Raw genomic sequence first — 15,358 nt, forward strand, 5'->3', positions numbered from 1 at the left:
GACCCAGACTCAACAATTAGACTTGACTGACTTCATTTAGACTAGGAAATCAAGGGGCTGTCACAGTTTCTGAGCTCTAATTCTGGCCCCGCCGGCCCTGTCCACCATCTGTGATTAAACTCAAACCATGCCACCTTTACCCCTATTCATTATTCTCTCTCTCTCTCTCTCTCTCTCTCTCTCTCTCTCTCTCTCTCTCTCTCTCTCTCTCTAACACACTCTCTTCCTCCCTCTCCCTCTCTCTATCTCTCTCTCACTCACTCTCACACTTTCAATCACTCCCAATTGCTCCCTCTCACCCCCCCCCCCCCCCCCCCATGCAGCCTGTCAGTCTTAGTGTAAGGGAAGTGTCTGTCATGGCGAGTTCCCTGCTCTAGCGTACTGACATGGCGCTTGACGTCGTCCAGGCTCAGAACCGCTCCCCTGTCGTTGTTGTTGCTGCGTTTGTGTTTCTTCTTGGAGCAGCGGCACAGCTTGTACTTGATCACCTGCAAGAAAAAAACAATGTTTACTGCTGAGCTTTCAGCGTGTGACAGACGGCAAACTTTATGGATGGGAGCCAAGTGAATCTTTATGAAACACTCAGAAACACACACAAGCCATATAGAAACATACAATCCCCCCACCCCCCAACACACACACACACAGTAGAATATCACCTGCAGCAACAGTGCCAAGCCATAGACTATAATACTGTACTACTTGTATTTGTGTTTTGTTGTGTTTGGCACCTGAATAGACTGGCCTACAAATATTGGAATTTAATTCTAATTCCACTTAGTATTGCTAGTTATGCACCCTTAGTATAGTTAGTCCTCATATTTAAATTTTAGATTCCTATATGTTTAATGTTTGCACCTTCCTGCCAAAGTAAATTCCTTGTCTGTGCAAACTTGCATGGCGAATAAAACCCATTATGATTCTGATTCAGTACATCTCCTTCTCTCTCATCTAGGTAAAATATTCTGCTTCATTTTACAAATGTAACCAAAAGAAAGAAAGACCAGATTCATATGAATGGTCGCCCAAGCTTGAGATGGATTACAATAAACAGAATCTAAAATGTAGTATGATGAAAATGTTAATGTATTCATTGTCAGAGTGCTGCAATGACGCATCTAAGAGGCTGGCACCTGGGAGTGAGTGACCTGCAAACAAACTCACACAACTTTTCCCATCTATCCAAGTAATCATTTTCAACATACACTGCAGATCCCAGAGATGTATGTAGGCAAAGTAAATTCATTGAACTTTTTGATGTAACCTCTTACTTGAAAAACATTTCTACACCAGCAATCATTTGCAGATCTGAGAAAACACCCCTATCCGTGATATCCAAGGTAGCAGACCAAGGTCAAAATACAGTTTTAAATACTTCAGAGTCTGCTTGGAACCTCAGGTGGGTGAGATTAGCATTTTTTAGAGAGCAGCCATTTAGTTCCACTGTGCCAGACAAGAGAAATCAAGAGATTGAGCACAAAGTGATTGAACTGAAACCAGTCAGTAGTTTTTCTTTTGGACATGAAGTTTAGAGCCATGGAGCCATGGAGGGTAGTGAAAGAGATGTCCTACCTCATATAGATAGTCAAACAGCTCCAGGATAGTCAAGATACTGGCTCCAATGAAGAGACCCATCTGACCGCCAATGTCACCTGGAGGACACACAAGATTCAGTCAGCAGGCCCACCTCTACATTCATCCAAAGGCTAAAACAGGAGGAATTTGCTCATGTATCGTTCTAGAAACAGTATTATTTGTTCAAGTATAGATACACAGTATATTATTATTTTGCTTAGCAACCACTTATATATACATTTTGGTCATTTACTTAAGCAATCTTAATCTTTAAGCAAGTGCGTTTGTCTAAAGTATGTGAACTGACTGTACGTCAGTAGAGTCTTCTAGAAGAAGTGACATCAGCTGAGTGCGAATTATACAATGACAATCGGGGGGGTCAACTTCTTCTCCAGGGTGTGTATCGACTCCCCCACCTGTTGTTTTTACCTCTTTTGGGGGGGTCCAAGTCTTAATTAGGGGGGTCAGACCCCCCCAAACCCCCCCGTAATGTCCGATCCCAGGGAAAGCTCCCTGGGGGAGAAACCTCTGATCAGTTTAACCCCTCCTCCTTACCCAGCAGGCCCGCAAACTCGTAGGCCTTCTTTTGCTCGATCGTCTCATAGTTCAGGGCCTCAAAGAAGATATCAAGGACCAGGATGTTGTCCCTGCCAAAAGAGACACCAGTTAAAACTCAGTGAGTGCACTTCACAGCCGTTTTCTCACTAAACCAAGGCATCGACTGGCAAGGTTTGTGCGTCTGGGATCTGTTTGTTTTCTAATTTGCAGATGAGAGAGCAGATGTGCCACGTCGCACACTAACCTGCCTCCGGCTCATCTCCAGCCATTGAGGAATACAAGGGAAACCAATGACAGTTGTTTGATTTCACACTGTGTTATTTCAGGGTCCGGGTTCCATCTGCAGAACTACGAGCTGGGATCAGTGTAAGGCCTCAGGCAGCTTGCACCACTTTGTTTTCGTAATATCCAGAGTACTGAAGTACAAGGACTTTGCTTCGGGATAAGTCAGACTTCAAACCAGAGTTCAGATCAAAACGGCTGCTTCCCTTTGTTGGAATTGTCTTTGGGGCGTGCAAAAAGGTTCAAAGTAAATGTGACAAAACATTTTTTTGTCAAAATTGAAACAACTAAATCGTGACAATTTGGAGGTCAAACTGTCACTTCAAACAACATACTGGCATCTTAAACATACAATGACTGCTTTCAAAAATAAACACAAGCTCCTTCTATTGGCTAATTCCATCAACAAGCACTTGTCCTTGTTGTTCATAATTATATTGTCACCTACAAGAAATAAAATGTATAAACGTCCTCCCTCCTGTGTCTCGGATGCATCTTAATTGGACGTCTGATGTTGTGTTTCGGTGTAACTGTCTGACATCCATTGCGGTTTGGCTCCTTATTTCCTGAAGCGGTCAGGCGTGAGAGCTAGGCAGCGTTGTCAACAACATGCACTGATATCTGTCACATTCTGTCAGCAGCGGGCTCCTCACTCCTGGACAACCAGGGAAACAGATTTTATATCCAGATCTGAAAAACCTGTCAATTGGCCCGGTGTGACTCTTCTAAGCTTTTCAGACTGGAGGATTAGACTGGGATAATAACAAAACGAAAAACAGTTTAGGATTAGATTGGGCCAGGGTAGATAATATTATGGTTTTATATTTTCTGTGGGGCCTCAAGCCTTGAGGCCAATTTATATTTGTTGGTGATATGCTTCCAGTGAGATCCCCCCCCCGAGTGGCCTCAACAGTTTTGAAATAAATCTGGGTTTGTTTGAACCATCAGCAGCACACCAGTGGCACATCCACATTTAAATCTAGAAAATTGCATTAGTTAATACTTTTCGAGCAGGCGAACTCTGGCAGTACTTTAGCATAAATAACTAATTGACTGAGTGCAGACAAGTCATCTGTGGCCGTATGGTTCTGGTTCAACAGCTCTCTACTCCAGAAACCCAACATGAGACTAAGGGCCTCATGTACTAACGCTTCTGCACCCACTTCAGGCGTATTTGTTTCGCAATTTGCGCGTAAAAGCATGGCGAGGTATGTACAAACATGCCGCACTGAGGTAAAAGCGCAGACTGCCTGTCACGGGAACTGAAAATGGCAAAAGTGGGAGTTTCCCATAAAGAGATGGGAGGGGATGCGTAAAGTGTGCCTAATTATGTATTTTGCGGTATGTACAGAAACCGCCCATGAAAGTGCGTCTCTATTTTGCGTTCAAAATTTTGCGCCTCTTAAAAGCAGGTGTAAACCTGGATGCACGCGGGTCCCCTTGCATATGCCTCCTGGTGACATGACAGCAGTAATCCGAGCAAGATGAAGACATAGGCCGAGGAGATGATCTGAAAGGATTTCACTTTTTTTTTTCAGTTGAGTGAACACAAAATCATTACGCGTTTTAGATTAAGCAGCCATGCAATATTACAGTTACTGGAATTTGTAATTTTGGTCCAGATTGCATTTCATTGTGGAATTCTGGCCTTGTATAATATTTAAATTCGCTGTTACCTCATGAACAAGCACATCAATTTCGTTAACACCAAATCTTTGTTTTCGCTATTTTGACTTTGGTGGCTGATCTATGATAGAAAGAGAGAAGGAGGCCCATTCAATTGCACGTTTAAATGCTCGCACGTGTATGGTATTAGTGGACGGAGAAAGGCGCTGATTACCCGATGAACTGCAGGTTTCGTAAATACGACGTAAACTGAAGTATCACAGCGTGCGCAATCTGCGGGTTGGCCATGGCGCTAATAACGCTACGTTTGTAAATGTACGTACATGAGGCCCTAGGTCTATACGACCAAGGCAGAGAGCTCCTCCACCCCCTGATAGACAGAGAGACACCCCCTGACAGACAGAGAGACACCCCCTGACAGACAGAGAGACACCCCCTGACAGACAGAGAGACACCCCCTGACAGACAGAGAGACACCCCCTGACAGACAGAGAGACACACCCTGACAGACAGAGAGACACCCCCTGACAGACAGAGAGACACCCCCTGACAGACAGAGAGACACCCCCTGACAGACAGAGAGACACCCCCTGACAGACAGAGAGACACCCCCTGACAGACAGAGAGACACCCCCTGACAGACAGAGAGACACCCCCTGACAGACAGAGAGACACCCCCTGACAGACAGAGAGACACCCCCTGACAGACAGAGAGACACACCCTGACAGACAGAGAGACACCCCCTGACAGACAGAGAGACACCCCCTGACAGACAGAGAGACACCCCCTGACAGACAGAGAGACACCCCCTGACAGACACCCCCTGACAGACAGAGAGACACCCCCTGACAGACAGAGAGACACCCCCTGACAGACAGACACCCCCACCCCCTGAAGACACAACCACATGTGGAATCTGTGGCGGAGGCAGCAAGGAAGGAAATATTGCTGTGACACACTTTCTTAGCAGCAACGTCAGATGACTTCCTGGTATTAAAAACACAATCCTCTTAACACTGGTGAGCATGATTGGTTGTGCGTGATATATAACAGCGGTATGATCACCTGATCAGTCTGGAGGCTTAACACCGGAACCAAGTTTGTTCATACAGTTACCAGAAAGGGACTTACGCAATATACTGTTCGGTCTTGTTGTACTTCTTTGCCAGGTACTTGGCTGATGCCTTGCTGGGGATCCTGACGAAGGACATCTCCTTGCCGAAGCGTGTCATGTTGCACGGAGTCTCACAGACACAGTAGTCGTTGTCCCTCTCCACCAGGAAGTCTGGAGGTCAGGAACCAAACATGTCACCAGGGGACCCGTGCCACTCACAACCATACAGGGTTCTTTGGTTGCTTTTGGGAGAACCCTCAAAAAAATCGGTTTAGAACCCTGGATCGGAGGAAGAGGGGTGGGTGTGTGTGTGGTGTGGTGCTTACCCAGGGCAGGATCGGCACATTCCTTGTACTGTTCAGGGGTGCAGTAGGGAGCATCTCCTACACAAACAGGAAGTCAGATTCCACACGGGTGTCACACAGGTGTCACACAGGTGTCACACAGGTGTCACACGGGTGTCACAGGACTTTCGCTCAATACGTTGATTCCATCCTCACTTGGCTCCATCACTAAAAGTAATCTAACTGACAGACACGCCCTCCCTGAAACCACTGCATGGCCAGGTACTCCACTGAGAAGCCAGATATCCGGAAGGGTTGGGTGGGCAGTCAGTCAACTGAGTAGGCTGTTTAACCAATTTCACTCTGCGACACAATTGCAGGAATAAGCCACGAAAGTAAACTACAATACATGTAGAAGTGTGCCACCCAAGTCAGATGTTACTCAACATGAATACAGAGACAGCACGTAAGTAGTGTCGGAGCTGTACTTGGGTCTGCTTATTTGAGTTAGGTACCGTTTTATTGTAAATCAGTCCGGAGAGATGACGGATTCCCGAGTCGAGATGCGTACTTGGCCTTCTAATTGAATTACATCAGTCTGTCATTAAATTACTTATTTTTTCTTGAATTATATATGATCTCCAAATTGAATTCATTAACTTGAGTTCCTTTCTCCCACACGCACACTATGTTCCAAGTCCCCAATCGTATCAGAGCCAGGAAACAATGTGTCCTGGACACAGACAATTATCGTCCTGCTGTAATTATTCATCATATTTGGGTACACTCTCAGATCCATCTTTATGAAACAGACAGGTCTTGGGTGAGGTGAGGTGAGGTGAGGTGTGTGTGTGTGTGTGTGTGTGTGTGTGTGTGTGTGTGTGTGTGTGTGTGCAGCTGGGAGAGACTCTCTGAGAGGATGGCATTATCACAGTTAGACCTTCGAGCACAAACTGCCGGATTCAAATCACCAGTGCCGGCTAATGGCTACACTCTGGCTGATTACAGAGTAAGCTCGAGATGAAGAACGTTCTCCTTGGGTACTTTCCATTTCAATCCTGCAGAATATTTGTCGACTGTCAATCTGTATCACCGACCAGCTACTTTCCCCAATTTAAGACAATGTTATAAACTAAGGTTACTTACATAACCATGGTTTTTTACCACTGAAACTGCGTACAGTCACCTGACTGCATGACCCCGCCCCCTACCTCCAGCTGACCAGAACCAGCACAACCCAGCAACAGACTGGCTGATTAACAGAATCTGAACCCCTTCACAGCAGGAAGGCTGACACGGGCATTTCGCTTGCATGACGAGGATTGGATCCTGGCCCAGACGCCTGGCAGCGTGGAGACCTGGGGCTGCTGGCTGAGGCTCTTACCAGGCATGTGCACCATGCGGCAGTTGCAGTTCTCCACCAGGTAGCGTGTCTCACAGTCGATACGGCAGGCCGTGAGGCTGTAGCTGCTGAAGAAGTCCGAGTCCATAGGCGTCGACTTGCAATCTCCCCAAGGAGGAGGCAGGTACGTCAGCTGGGGGGGGAACAATCTGTCAGTTAACCACTGTTACTGTAAGTCGCTCTGGATAAGAGCATCTGCTAAATGACTAAATGTAACCAATCTCCAAACCAATCCATACATCAGTCAGTCAATCAACGATGGGCCAAGCTGCCAGTGAATTGCCCAATTACTAAATCTGTTTCAATCCTAAGATAATGTTTATTATATTGTGTTCTTACTTTGATGGTTACTACACACTTCATTTGATGATAATGTGTAAAGATTTAAACTTAACTAAATTCCTTTGACTAAAGCAACTATTAATAAGCATATAGTAAACTGTATATATTACATTACATTGTATATTATTCTGTGTACTATCTGTCAGGCTCCGAAGGCCATCATGGTGCAGAAACTACATGTAGAGCAGACATCAAGGGCATTTCAGAGATTAAATTAGACGGTGCTCCATTGAATGTGCAAGGACCGAGAAATTGAGGATGCCTAAAACTTTAAACCATGTTATCATATGCAGTGGTTTAGGAGAATGCCACACACACACATGCAATAAACCCCCCCACACACATTTCTGTGACAGCACCAACACCAGATGTACTACGTAACTTAATAACCACACTTTGGTCATTAATGAGCTTGTTGAGATTGATTGGTGGGATGCACAGAGTGGCACACAGCGTTGAACCCGACCCGGGTGGAAACGAGGAGGTGAGTACCGGAAGGTTCTCTGGGTCAGTCCAGACCAGCTCATCATCTGTATCGTACCTGCCTGCAGCTCCAGCCAGCTGAGTAATAGTCCCAGCATGCTTGGCAGCACCCTCCCCCAGCCCCCCAGCCTCCCATATCCCCAGCCCCCCAGCCTCCCATATCCCCAGCCCCCCAGCCTCCCATATCCCCAGCCCCCCAGCCCCCCTCCCCCCTCCACTGGTACTGCACCATGTAGCCATCCCAAACCACCCATCTTCACTCATGTTCCTCTGTGGACTGTGCAAGTGGAGGATTGATTCAGTGGGTGTTTACTGTATGTTACTACCAGTTTAGATGTGTGAGTGGGTGAGTGTGTGCGTGCGTATGAGTGAATCTGTGTGTGCGTGTGTCTTTATGTGAATGTGTGTGTGTGGGTGAGTAAGAGTGTGCGGGTGTGGGTGTGGAACATTGTTGGTGGATGGTAGCTGTTGAAGACCAGTCTACAGCAAGAATACAAAAATTGAATCATGTCATTCTAATCGTGCTGTTGCTTAATTTATGCTAATTAAACAAGGTTGACGTGATCAGCCGGATATGATCTATGCCGCGTCGAGAGAGAGATAACAATGGAGATGGAAAGTGAAGGAAATGGAAGTGGAGGGGAAAGCATTTCTATTCATGACATAGAAAGGTGGAAACAGGACTGGGAGGGAAACATGCATTGAAAAAACGAGTGTGTGATAACTTGCTTGGTCAACAGAACTCTGAATTTCATTAACATGTTGACACCACAGGACAATCACGTTAGCAAGAGGTTGGCTGAACGGGAGCTAAAGCAGAAATAGAGGTAGAGAGAGACGGGGGAGGGTGGAGGTTATGAGAAAGAGAGGGAGGAAGAGAATGGGGTTGAGATAGAGGCAACGGTTCAAGATGGAAATGATTGGAAAATACACACACACACACACACTCTCAGACAGACTGACGTTGACAGCATGCATTTCTCACTGCAGCGTCATGACAGCAGAACACACACATGCACTCACAAAACACACACAGACCCACACACTCAAATAAACAAGAGGACGTAGGTAGTCTGTTAATTCATTTTCCAGTTTTCATGATTCAGGTGTGTGTGTGGTTAATGCACGTCTATCACCAGCAAGGTATGATAATTAAGTTGAGGGTTAGCAAGTGGTCCAGATTGGTAAGCTTTCCCAATACTAATTGGAACATGGGTTCATTTTAATATTCAGCCAGGTGCTTTAATAGACCAGCATGCACCAGTAAGACTGATTCAGTCCGTCAAGGTGAGAACTCACTGGATTCCTAAACCCTCTCAGGACACATAAATCATTACCCGTTTAGGTCGGACACACCAAAACACGCCACGGTCAAGCTAGCTCCTACAGTCCACCTGCTCTTCGCTAATCATGTGCTTGATTTATCCACCATGCCATATTCCAAACACGAGTAGGTCTCCGAGGTAAATCTCTGAAATAAATCCTTTCACACTTCACCCTTCATGGAGTATTTGACCTACCCTTTGTTCCTGGCAGGATACGAAGGTCTGGAAGCCCGGGGCCACCCCGAAGCCTAGCTGGTCGATGAAGGGCGGTTCGTCCTGGGTGTGGATCTGCACCTTTATTCCCGCCTCGAATGACGTCTCGTCTGCGGACAGGAGAGAGACGTGAAGTCGGGAGCAGGACCAGAATCTTAAGGGGAATTTTCAGCACATGAATGTGTGCAATCCATTCTAAAACGCTGAGAAATTATAATACTGTTAGCAAAAGTTAAAAATATATAAATATAAAGTACAAAAATATGATTGGATATATTAATTTAAAGGAAAATTGCCAGTAGTCTCCCTGAGCTCAAGTGACCTGCTTGCTTCTGAGGACATGCTTGGGACGTGACTGAACGAACGGATACAAATCTATAAATGATGAGAAGGGTAAAAGGACAAGCAAAGGATCTGACCGTTTCCTTCTCCCTGGCTCTCTGCACTACAGCATGACAACAGATGGTCTTGCCTGATTGTGAGAGCATAGCCATATTAGTGAACAGCCTGGGCCACTTCCTGTCTCTAACTATCAAACTCATGGAAACTTCTTTGTCATAACACTGTCTTGCTGTAGGTGGCGCCTCCCAAATAAAGAGCGACAGCTTGCTGGGGTATTAAAGATGGAGGAAAACAAAGATGACTTGTTTAGTTTAGCTATTTACTTATCGTAAGTCCTGCTAATTCTGGCAGGATATAATTTCTTCATGGGATAATTTTTGGGGGATCAATCAACTACCATTGGGGCACATGAATTATTAGTTGGAAGGTTTATGTCAAAACTCATGTCATATTCATGTCAATATAATGTGTAATTATAAAATATTCATACACGATTTGAATAAACGCACCCCAAGGAGCCTTAAAAACATGAGGAAGCAGAACTGCTGGTTTAGAGTGCCGGAACAATCCAGGGTTTTTTGGCCTCTCCTGACTTCTCTCTGAAAGCCCGATAACACGTCTCTTGAACCTACAGTCCTTCTCTCTTTTCAATTAGAGGTGAATGTGACTTGAATTCTGCGGGAGCGTTCTGATAAGGAGGGCAACAGACATTCCCAGTTACATTCAGCTCCTGAGGAGTCAGCGACTGAGCCAGCCTGTGTCACTGCCAACACAGTGTTCACTTCGGGCTGTTAGCAACACAATATAACTAGAGCTGAAACCGAGCCATCTATTAAGGAATCCAGGCCATCTTTCATATCCTCGCAATCTGTCATCCTTAGACAGTTAAAATATTGATATGTAGCCCTAAAGGCAGTTCGGGAATTCAAATGTAAATATCGACAGAGTTTTTGTGTGTGAAATACAGCTCAGTACACAATACTCTCAGAACAATTTCACGCAGTCTAGCTTTATGTGAGCTGTCACAAAGAGACAGTGTAGAGAAGTAGACACAGAGTCCCATCATTGATTTTTCTCATCTTCTTCCATTGGTTCTGTATGATGCATGCAGACAGTAAACATGGCTGACGAGTGATAGCGTCATATCACTATAAGGAGAACATTTCGTAAATCAATCTCTATATGTCTTGATTGAGGTTCAGTCGATAATGCCTCCTACTGTGGTTGGACTGTGTCCTGTGTACATTTCTGGACCATGATTTATACTGTGGCAAGAGGCCTGTCAGTCATAAGAGCCTCTCTCTGTCTTAATTACATCCTTTAGCTATGTAACACCCTCTCATAGTACTTTTGAGCACCTTGTGCTAATAAATGGCACTTAAAAAGGTCACACAAATGACATTTGACCAAAGAAGGACGTTAGAAATGAGGAATTTTCATTCCAAAGACACCATTAAATTTGACATTACGGCGTTTATTAATCATCAGTGGAGTTAGAGAGTTATGGGTATTCTTATGAAGATGTGTCACAAAGTGACATTTCTATGTCAACATAATATCACGAGAACTCAGTTCTTCTGTATGAATAAAGATCACAGACAAGAAAAGGTTGATTTTCCTGAACAGAACTGAACTGCAGTTGAATGAAACAACCAAATGCAACGAAGATAAATCAAACCCACATTTTTCAACTAAACTGATGTGAACAGACGCAAAGTGAACTGAACAGAATTAAACTTAACTTAAGACTTAAGAGTACTGAACAGAATATAACTTAACTTAAGTGAACTGAACATAATCTAACTTAACTTAAGTGAACTGACCAGAATCTAACTTAACTTAAGTGAACTGACCAGAATCTAACTTAACTTAAGTGAACTGACCAGAATCGAACTTAACTTAAGTGAACTGACCAGAATCTAACTTAACTTAAGTGAACTGACCAGCATCTAACTTAACCCGTTAAGGAGTAGCGTCACACACATGTGATCGTTCGAAAGCGGGCCCCACAGAGTACCGTCACACGTGTGATTCTGAACATTCCAACCGACTATTTTCCGATAGACAAAAACTATATGACAAACGCTATAGTATGGCTTCAAAATTTACAATTAGGAGGCTAACAAGTAACACTAGCAGGTAGTAGCATTGCTACGAGTATTATGCTAGGTTGCTAGGTAACGGAAGCTAACTAAAGCTAGCTAGCTTCCGTTTTGGAAAAATAACTCACTCTGGTGGAAGCGTCGGTAATATTTAGAACTCACTCCTTAAAAGGTTAAGTGAACTGACCAGAATCTAACTTAACTTAAGGGAACTGACCAGAATCTAACTTAACTTAAGGGAACTGACCAGATCTAACTTAACTTAAGGGAACTGACCAGAATCTAACTTAACTTAAGGGATCTGACCAGAATCTAACTTAACTTAACCCTTGTGTTATCTTCGGGTCATTCTGACCCATCAGTCATTGTGACCCACCGTCGTATTGCGACAGATTTACCGCATACAAAGACAAAGTGAAGCATTTTCTTTTAACCGTTGGGCTGTCTCAGACCCCCCACATTGCAAAGGTTAAAAGAAAATTATTTTAATTTGTTTTTGTATTGGGTAAAATTGGGTAAACACAACGATGGTTCGTTATGAACCTTTGGGTCATGTGACCCGAAGGCAGCACGAGGGTTAAGGGAATTGACCAGAATCTAAATTAACTTAAGGGAACTGACCAGAATCTAATTTAACTTAAGTGAACTGACCAGAATCTAACTTAACTTAGGAGTCAGGTGGCTGAGCGGTGAGGGAGTCGGGCTAGTAATCTGAAGGTTGCCAGTTCGATTCCCGGCTGTGCCAAATGACGTTGTGTCCTTGGGCAAGGCACTTCACCCTACTTGCTTCGGGGGGAATGTCCCTGTACTTACTGTAAGTCGCTCTGGATAAGAGCGTCTGCTAAATGACTAAATGTAAATGTAACTTAAGTGAACTGACCAGAATCTAACTTAACTTAAGTGAACTGAACAGAATTTAACTTAAGTGAACTGAATTGAGCTGAGTTGAGGTGAACCGAAATGGACCAATCAGGTAAGCCTTACCGGTCTCTCCCCACACAGGCAGGTATTCATCCTGCTGGATGTCCAGCATCAGCTCCAGGCCGTTCCCCATGCCTCCCTTCATGGTCACCAGGAGCGGGCGGCCATCTTGGCCCGAGTTAAAGGTGTAGCACTTCCCATAGCGTGTGAAGATCTGAAACAGACAACAGAAAGACAGCAGATTCAAAGCAAACTGCAGGACAGGACACCACACCGGACAAGGCATCGACCAACATTGTCCAACACAGTGAGACACTCCAATAGTCAGCATGCTGTAACCGATGCTGCCCTGCTATAAACGAAAGCGGTCGCATTGCACAAGGCTTGCTGGGCTTCGATACGATAGCTGGGGGGTTAACCACAGTAACCTCATTACAGAACCCAGGAAATGGAAAGCTGGCTACGGAGAGGAACATAATGGAATGACCCTCCACATTGTGACTCCGCGCCCCAGGGAAGCTGCTTTCTTTGAGGCTCCCAGGGTGAGAGGGAGGACCACAGACTGCAGGACACAGATCACCCGCACGGTTCCGTGTACCAGACGCTATTGTGCCGTTCCATCTTTCGTCTCCCGTTTTCCTGGGAGTCTCCCTTGAAGGTTTACGTTGGTTATAGGTGCCGATCAGTGGGCATCTGCGTAGACCTCTGTGATAGTGCTTGAAATAAAGGGACACTGGTTTCATTTGTTTGTTGACACATAACTATTCTTTTTTCTGAATGAAGGGAGAGCATTCTAAGTGAGGCTGCACTGCAGTGCTCAGTCCTTCTTTAATTTAAATGATGAAAACAGACAAAAGGCACTGTCAGAAAGTTAATTTAGCTAAATTCTTCTTTTTATCTTAATTCTAAGCACTCAGGGACCTCGGTTGGGATATTACAAACAACTTTGATGAAGCACGGTTTTACATGCTCCTTGATAAGGGTGATTCGTGACCACTCTTTTACAGAACAGTACAATATAGAACACCATGACTCACTAACAACCCGATAATACACATGGAACGTGTGACTGGAAGCAGGTGGATAAACTGTACGTTGGTGTTGAATCAAGATATCTTATCTGGATGTAACAGGCTGTGAAAATTGACAAAAACCTAGAGGGTTAATTACAAGTGGAGCTGGTGACTCAAACATGACATGACTTATTATGGTGATATAATCCTAGAGAACGTGCTGAAAAACAGACGAACACCAGACGTGAAATACACAACGTTCCTCTGAAATATCAAGTGGCGCGAAGAAATATGAGAAAAAAAAACCTGATTATAATAACATGACAATGGCATTAACATGGGCCTACATGTGATCTCCTCAGGCATGGGTTGGAACCAAGACAAACGACATCTGCAGGAGAAAGCTCAGCTATCTGTCAGCAGACGGTGCAACGTGACCTTCAGGAAGTGCGTGTGTTGAAGCAGAGCCTGGGGAGAGGTGGCACACAGGAGGCAGCCATGACTCCTGGGACAACATGAGCACCAATGCCAACAGCAGATCCTGAAAGCGAGCCCACCGCTCCGCCCCGCCCCGCCCCCCGCCCCGCCCGGACTGTAGTCACACAATCCATCCTTGCATTACTCATCTGCACAGCACGTGACCAACACTGAGGCCTTCAGGAGACGGAAGGGAAACCTATCCTCGGCCCGCCGTGCGGATCATGTTTACGGTTCTTCACATACACCAGAGAGTGAAACCAGGAAATGACCTCGTCAGAGAAACGTCCCATGTACACCAGAGAGATAGATTATCCTTCTGCACAGAAAACCACAGGAGGGAGGAATAACGGGACCCTTATCAAGACATGATGAATGTTGCTGAGTTTGAAAGTAGACAGGAAATCCAGTAGTGAACAACCTCACACCAATGCCCAGGCTGTCGCTGTGTTTAGGCTGTTAATACTCTTCCAATATAGCTCTGGCTCCACCACTGACGTCATGGTTCACAAAAGCTCGTCAGATGTGTATGAGCAGGCTACTGAGTGCTCTTATTGTAATGTTTTGCATGGGAGACAGCGACTGGCTGCTGGCTTCTCTTTGTTTACAGAGTCTGGCTGGAAGCAGGTTGATATGCATCACCAAGACCAGACTGATAAGAGAGGTGAGTCAGTGTGTGTGTGTGTGAGTGTGTGTGTGTGTGTGTGTGTGTGTGTGTGAGTATGAGTATGTGTGTGAGCATGTTATTATGCATGTGGGTGTGTGTGCTTGTGAACTTGTGAGTGTGTGTGTGTGTGTGTGTGTGCCTGTTTATGTGTGGTTACAACAATGTGGTTGGTATCATAGTACAAGGTGACTGAAAGTCTATATGAAGCCTTGCTGTGGTAGAGTTGCTGTGGTAACCAGCAGACTTTGTTGCGATGCAGGGCGGGTGGGCGACCTTGGGACCCTGTGCTGCGAAAGCCGTGAGACTCCTCTCCTGTGGCAACGGCAGCATGTCGCTCCCTCTGAACAACACGGCTCCTACACAGCAGAGGTGGCAGCACAGCCGGGATGACAGGTACTACAACCACATCAAGTGGACTGCATCCAATGATGACCGAGTAAAAAGCCATAATATCATGATTTAGATGGCATTTATATGCGGTCCTTTCACAAACCGCTTTCTGGCAAGCGGCGAAATCCGAGCAGAATATCTTGTGACGATACAATTTTGAGACGCATTGTTATTTACGTGTTGCATCCACAGTTAACTGTAATCTAATGTCGTGTGGAAATCGGATTTGGCGCTCACGTGT

General features: G+C 45.2%; 1 protein-coding gene across 2 annotated transcripts in view; it reads right to left on the reverse strand.

Moving 5' to 3' along the window:
• asic1b (acid-sensing (proton-gated) ion channel 1b) overlaps window positions 1–15,358 on the reverse strand; it is an 83,780-nt gene that overhangs the window by 2,059 nt on the left and 66,363 nt on the right. For both annotated transcript variants that reach the window (XM_062470535.1, XM_062470534.1), the window contains 8 exons: window positions 12,634–12,784; window positions 9,188–9,315; window positions 6,825–6,975; window positions 5,483–5,539; window positions 5,174–5,327; window positions 2,131–2,222; window positions 1,573–1,652; window positions 387–488 (listed from right to left, as the gene is read on the reverse strand). In XM_062470535.1, coding sequence (XP_062326519.1) covers window positions 387–488; window positions 1,573–1,652; window positions 2,131–2,222; window positions 5,174–5,327; window positions 5,483–5,539; window positions 6,825–6,975; window positions 9,188–9,315; window positions 12,634–12,784 — 915 coding nt within the window. The remainder of the gene's footprint in view (window positions 1–386; window positions 489–1,572; window positions 1,653–2,130; window positions 2,223–5,173; window positions 5,328–5,482; window positions 5,540–6,824; window positions 6,976–9,187; window positions 9,316–12,633; window positions 12,785–15,358) is intronic.

The sequence above is a fragment of the Osmerus eperlanus genome, chromosome 1 (genome assembly GCF_963692335.1).
Source record: "Osmerus eperlanus chromosome 1, fOsmEpe2.1, whole genome shotgun sequence".
In the NCBI taxonomy this organism is placed as follows: domain Eukaryota; kingdom Metazoa; phylum Chordata; class Actinopteri; order Osmeriformes; family Osmeridae; genus Osmerus; species Osmerus eperlanus.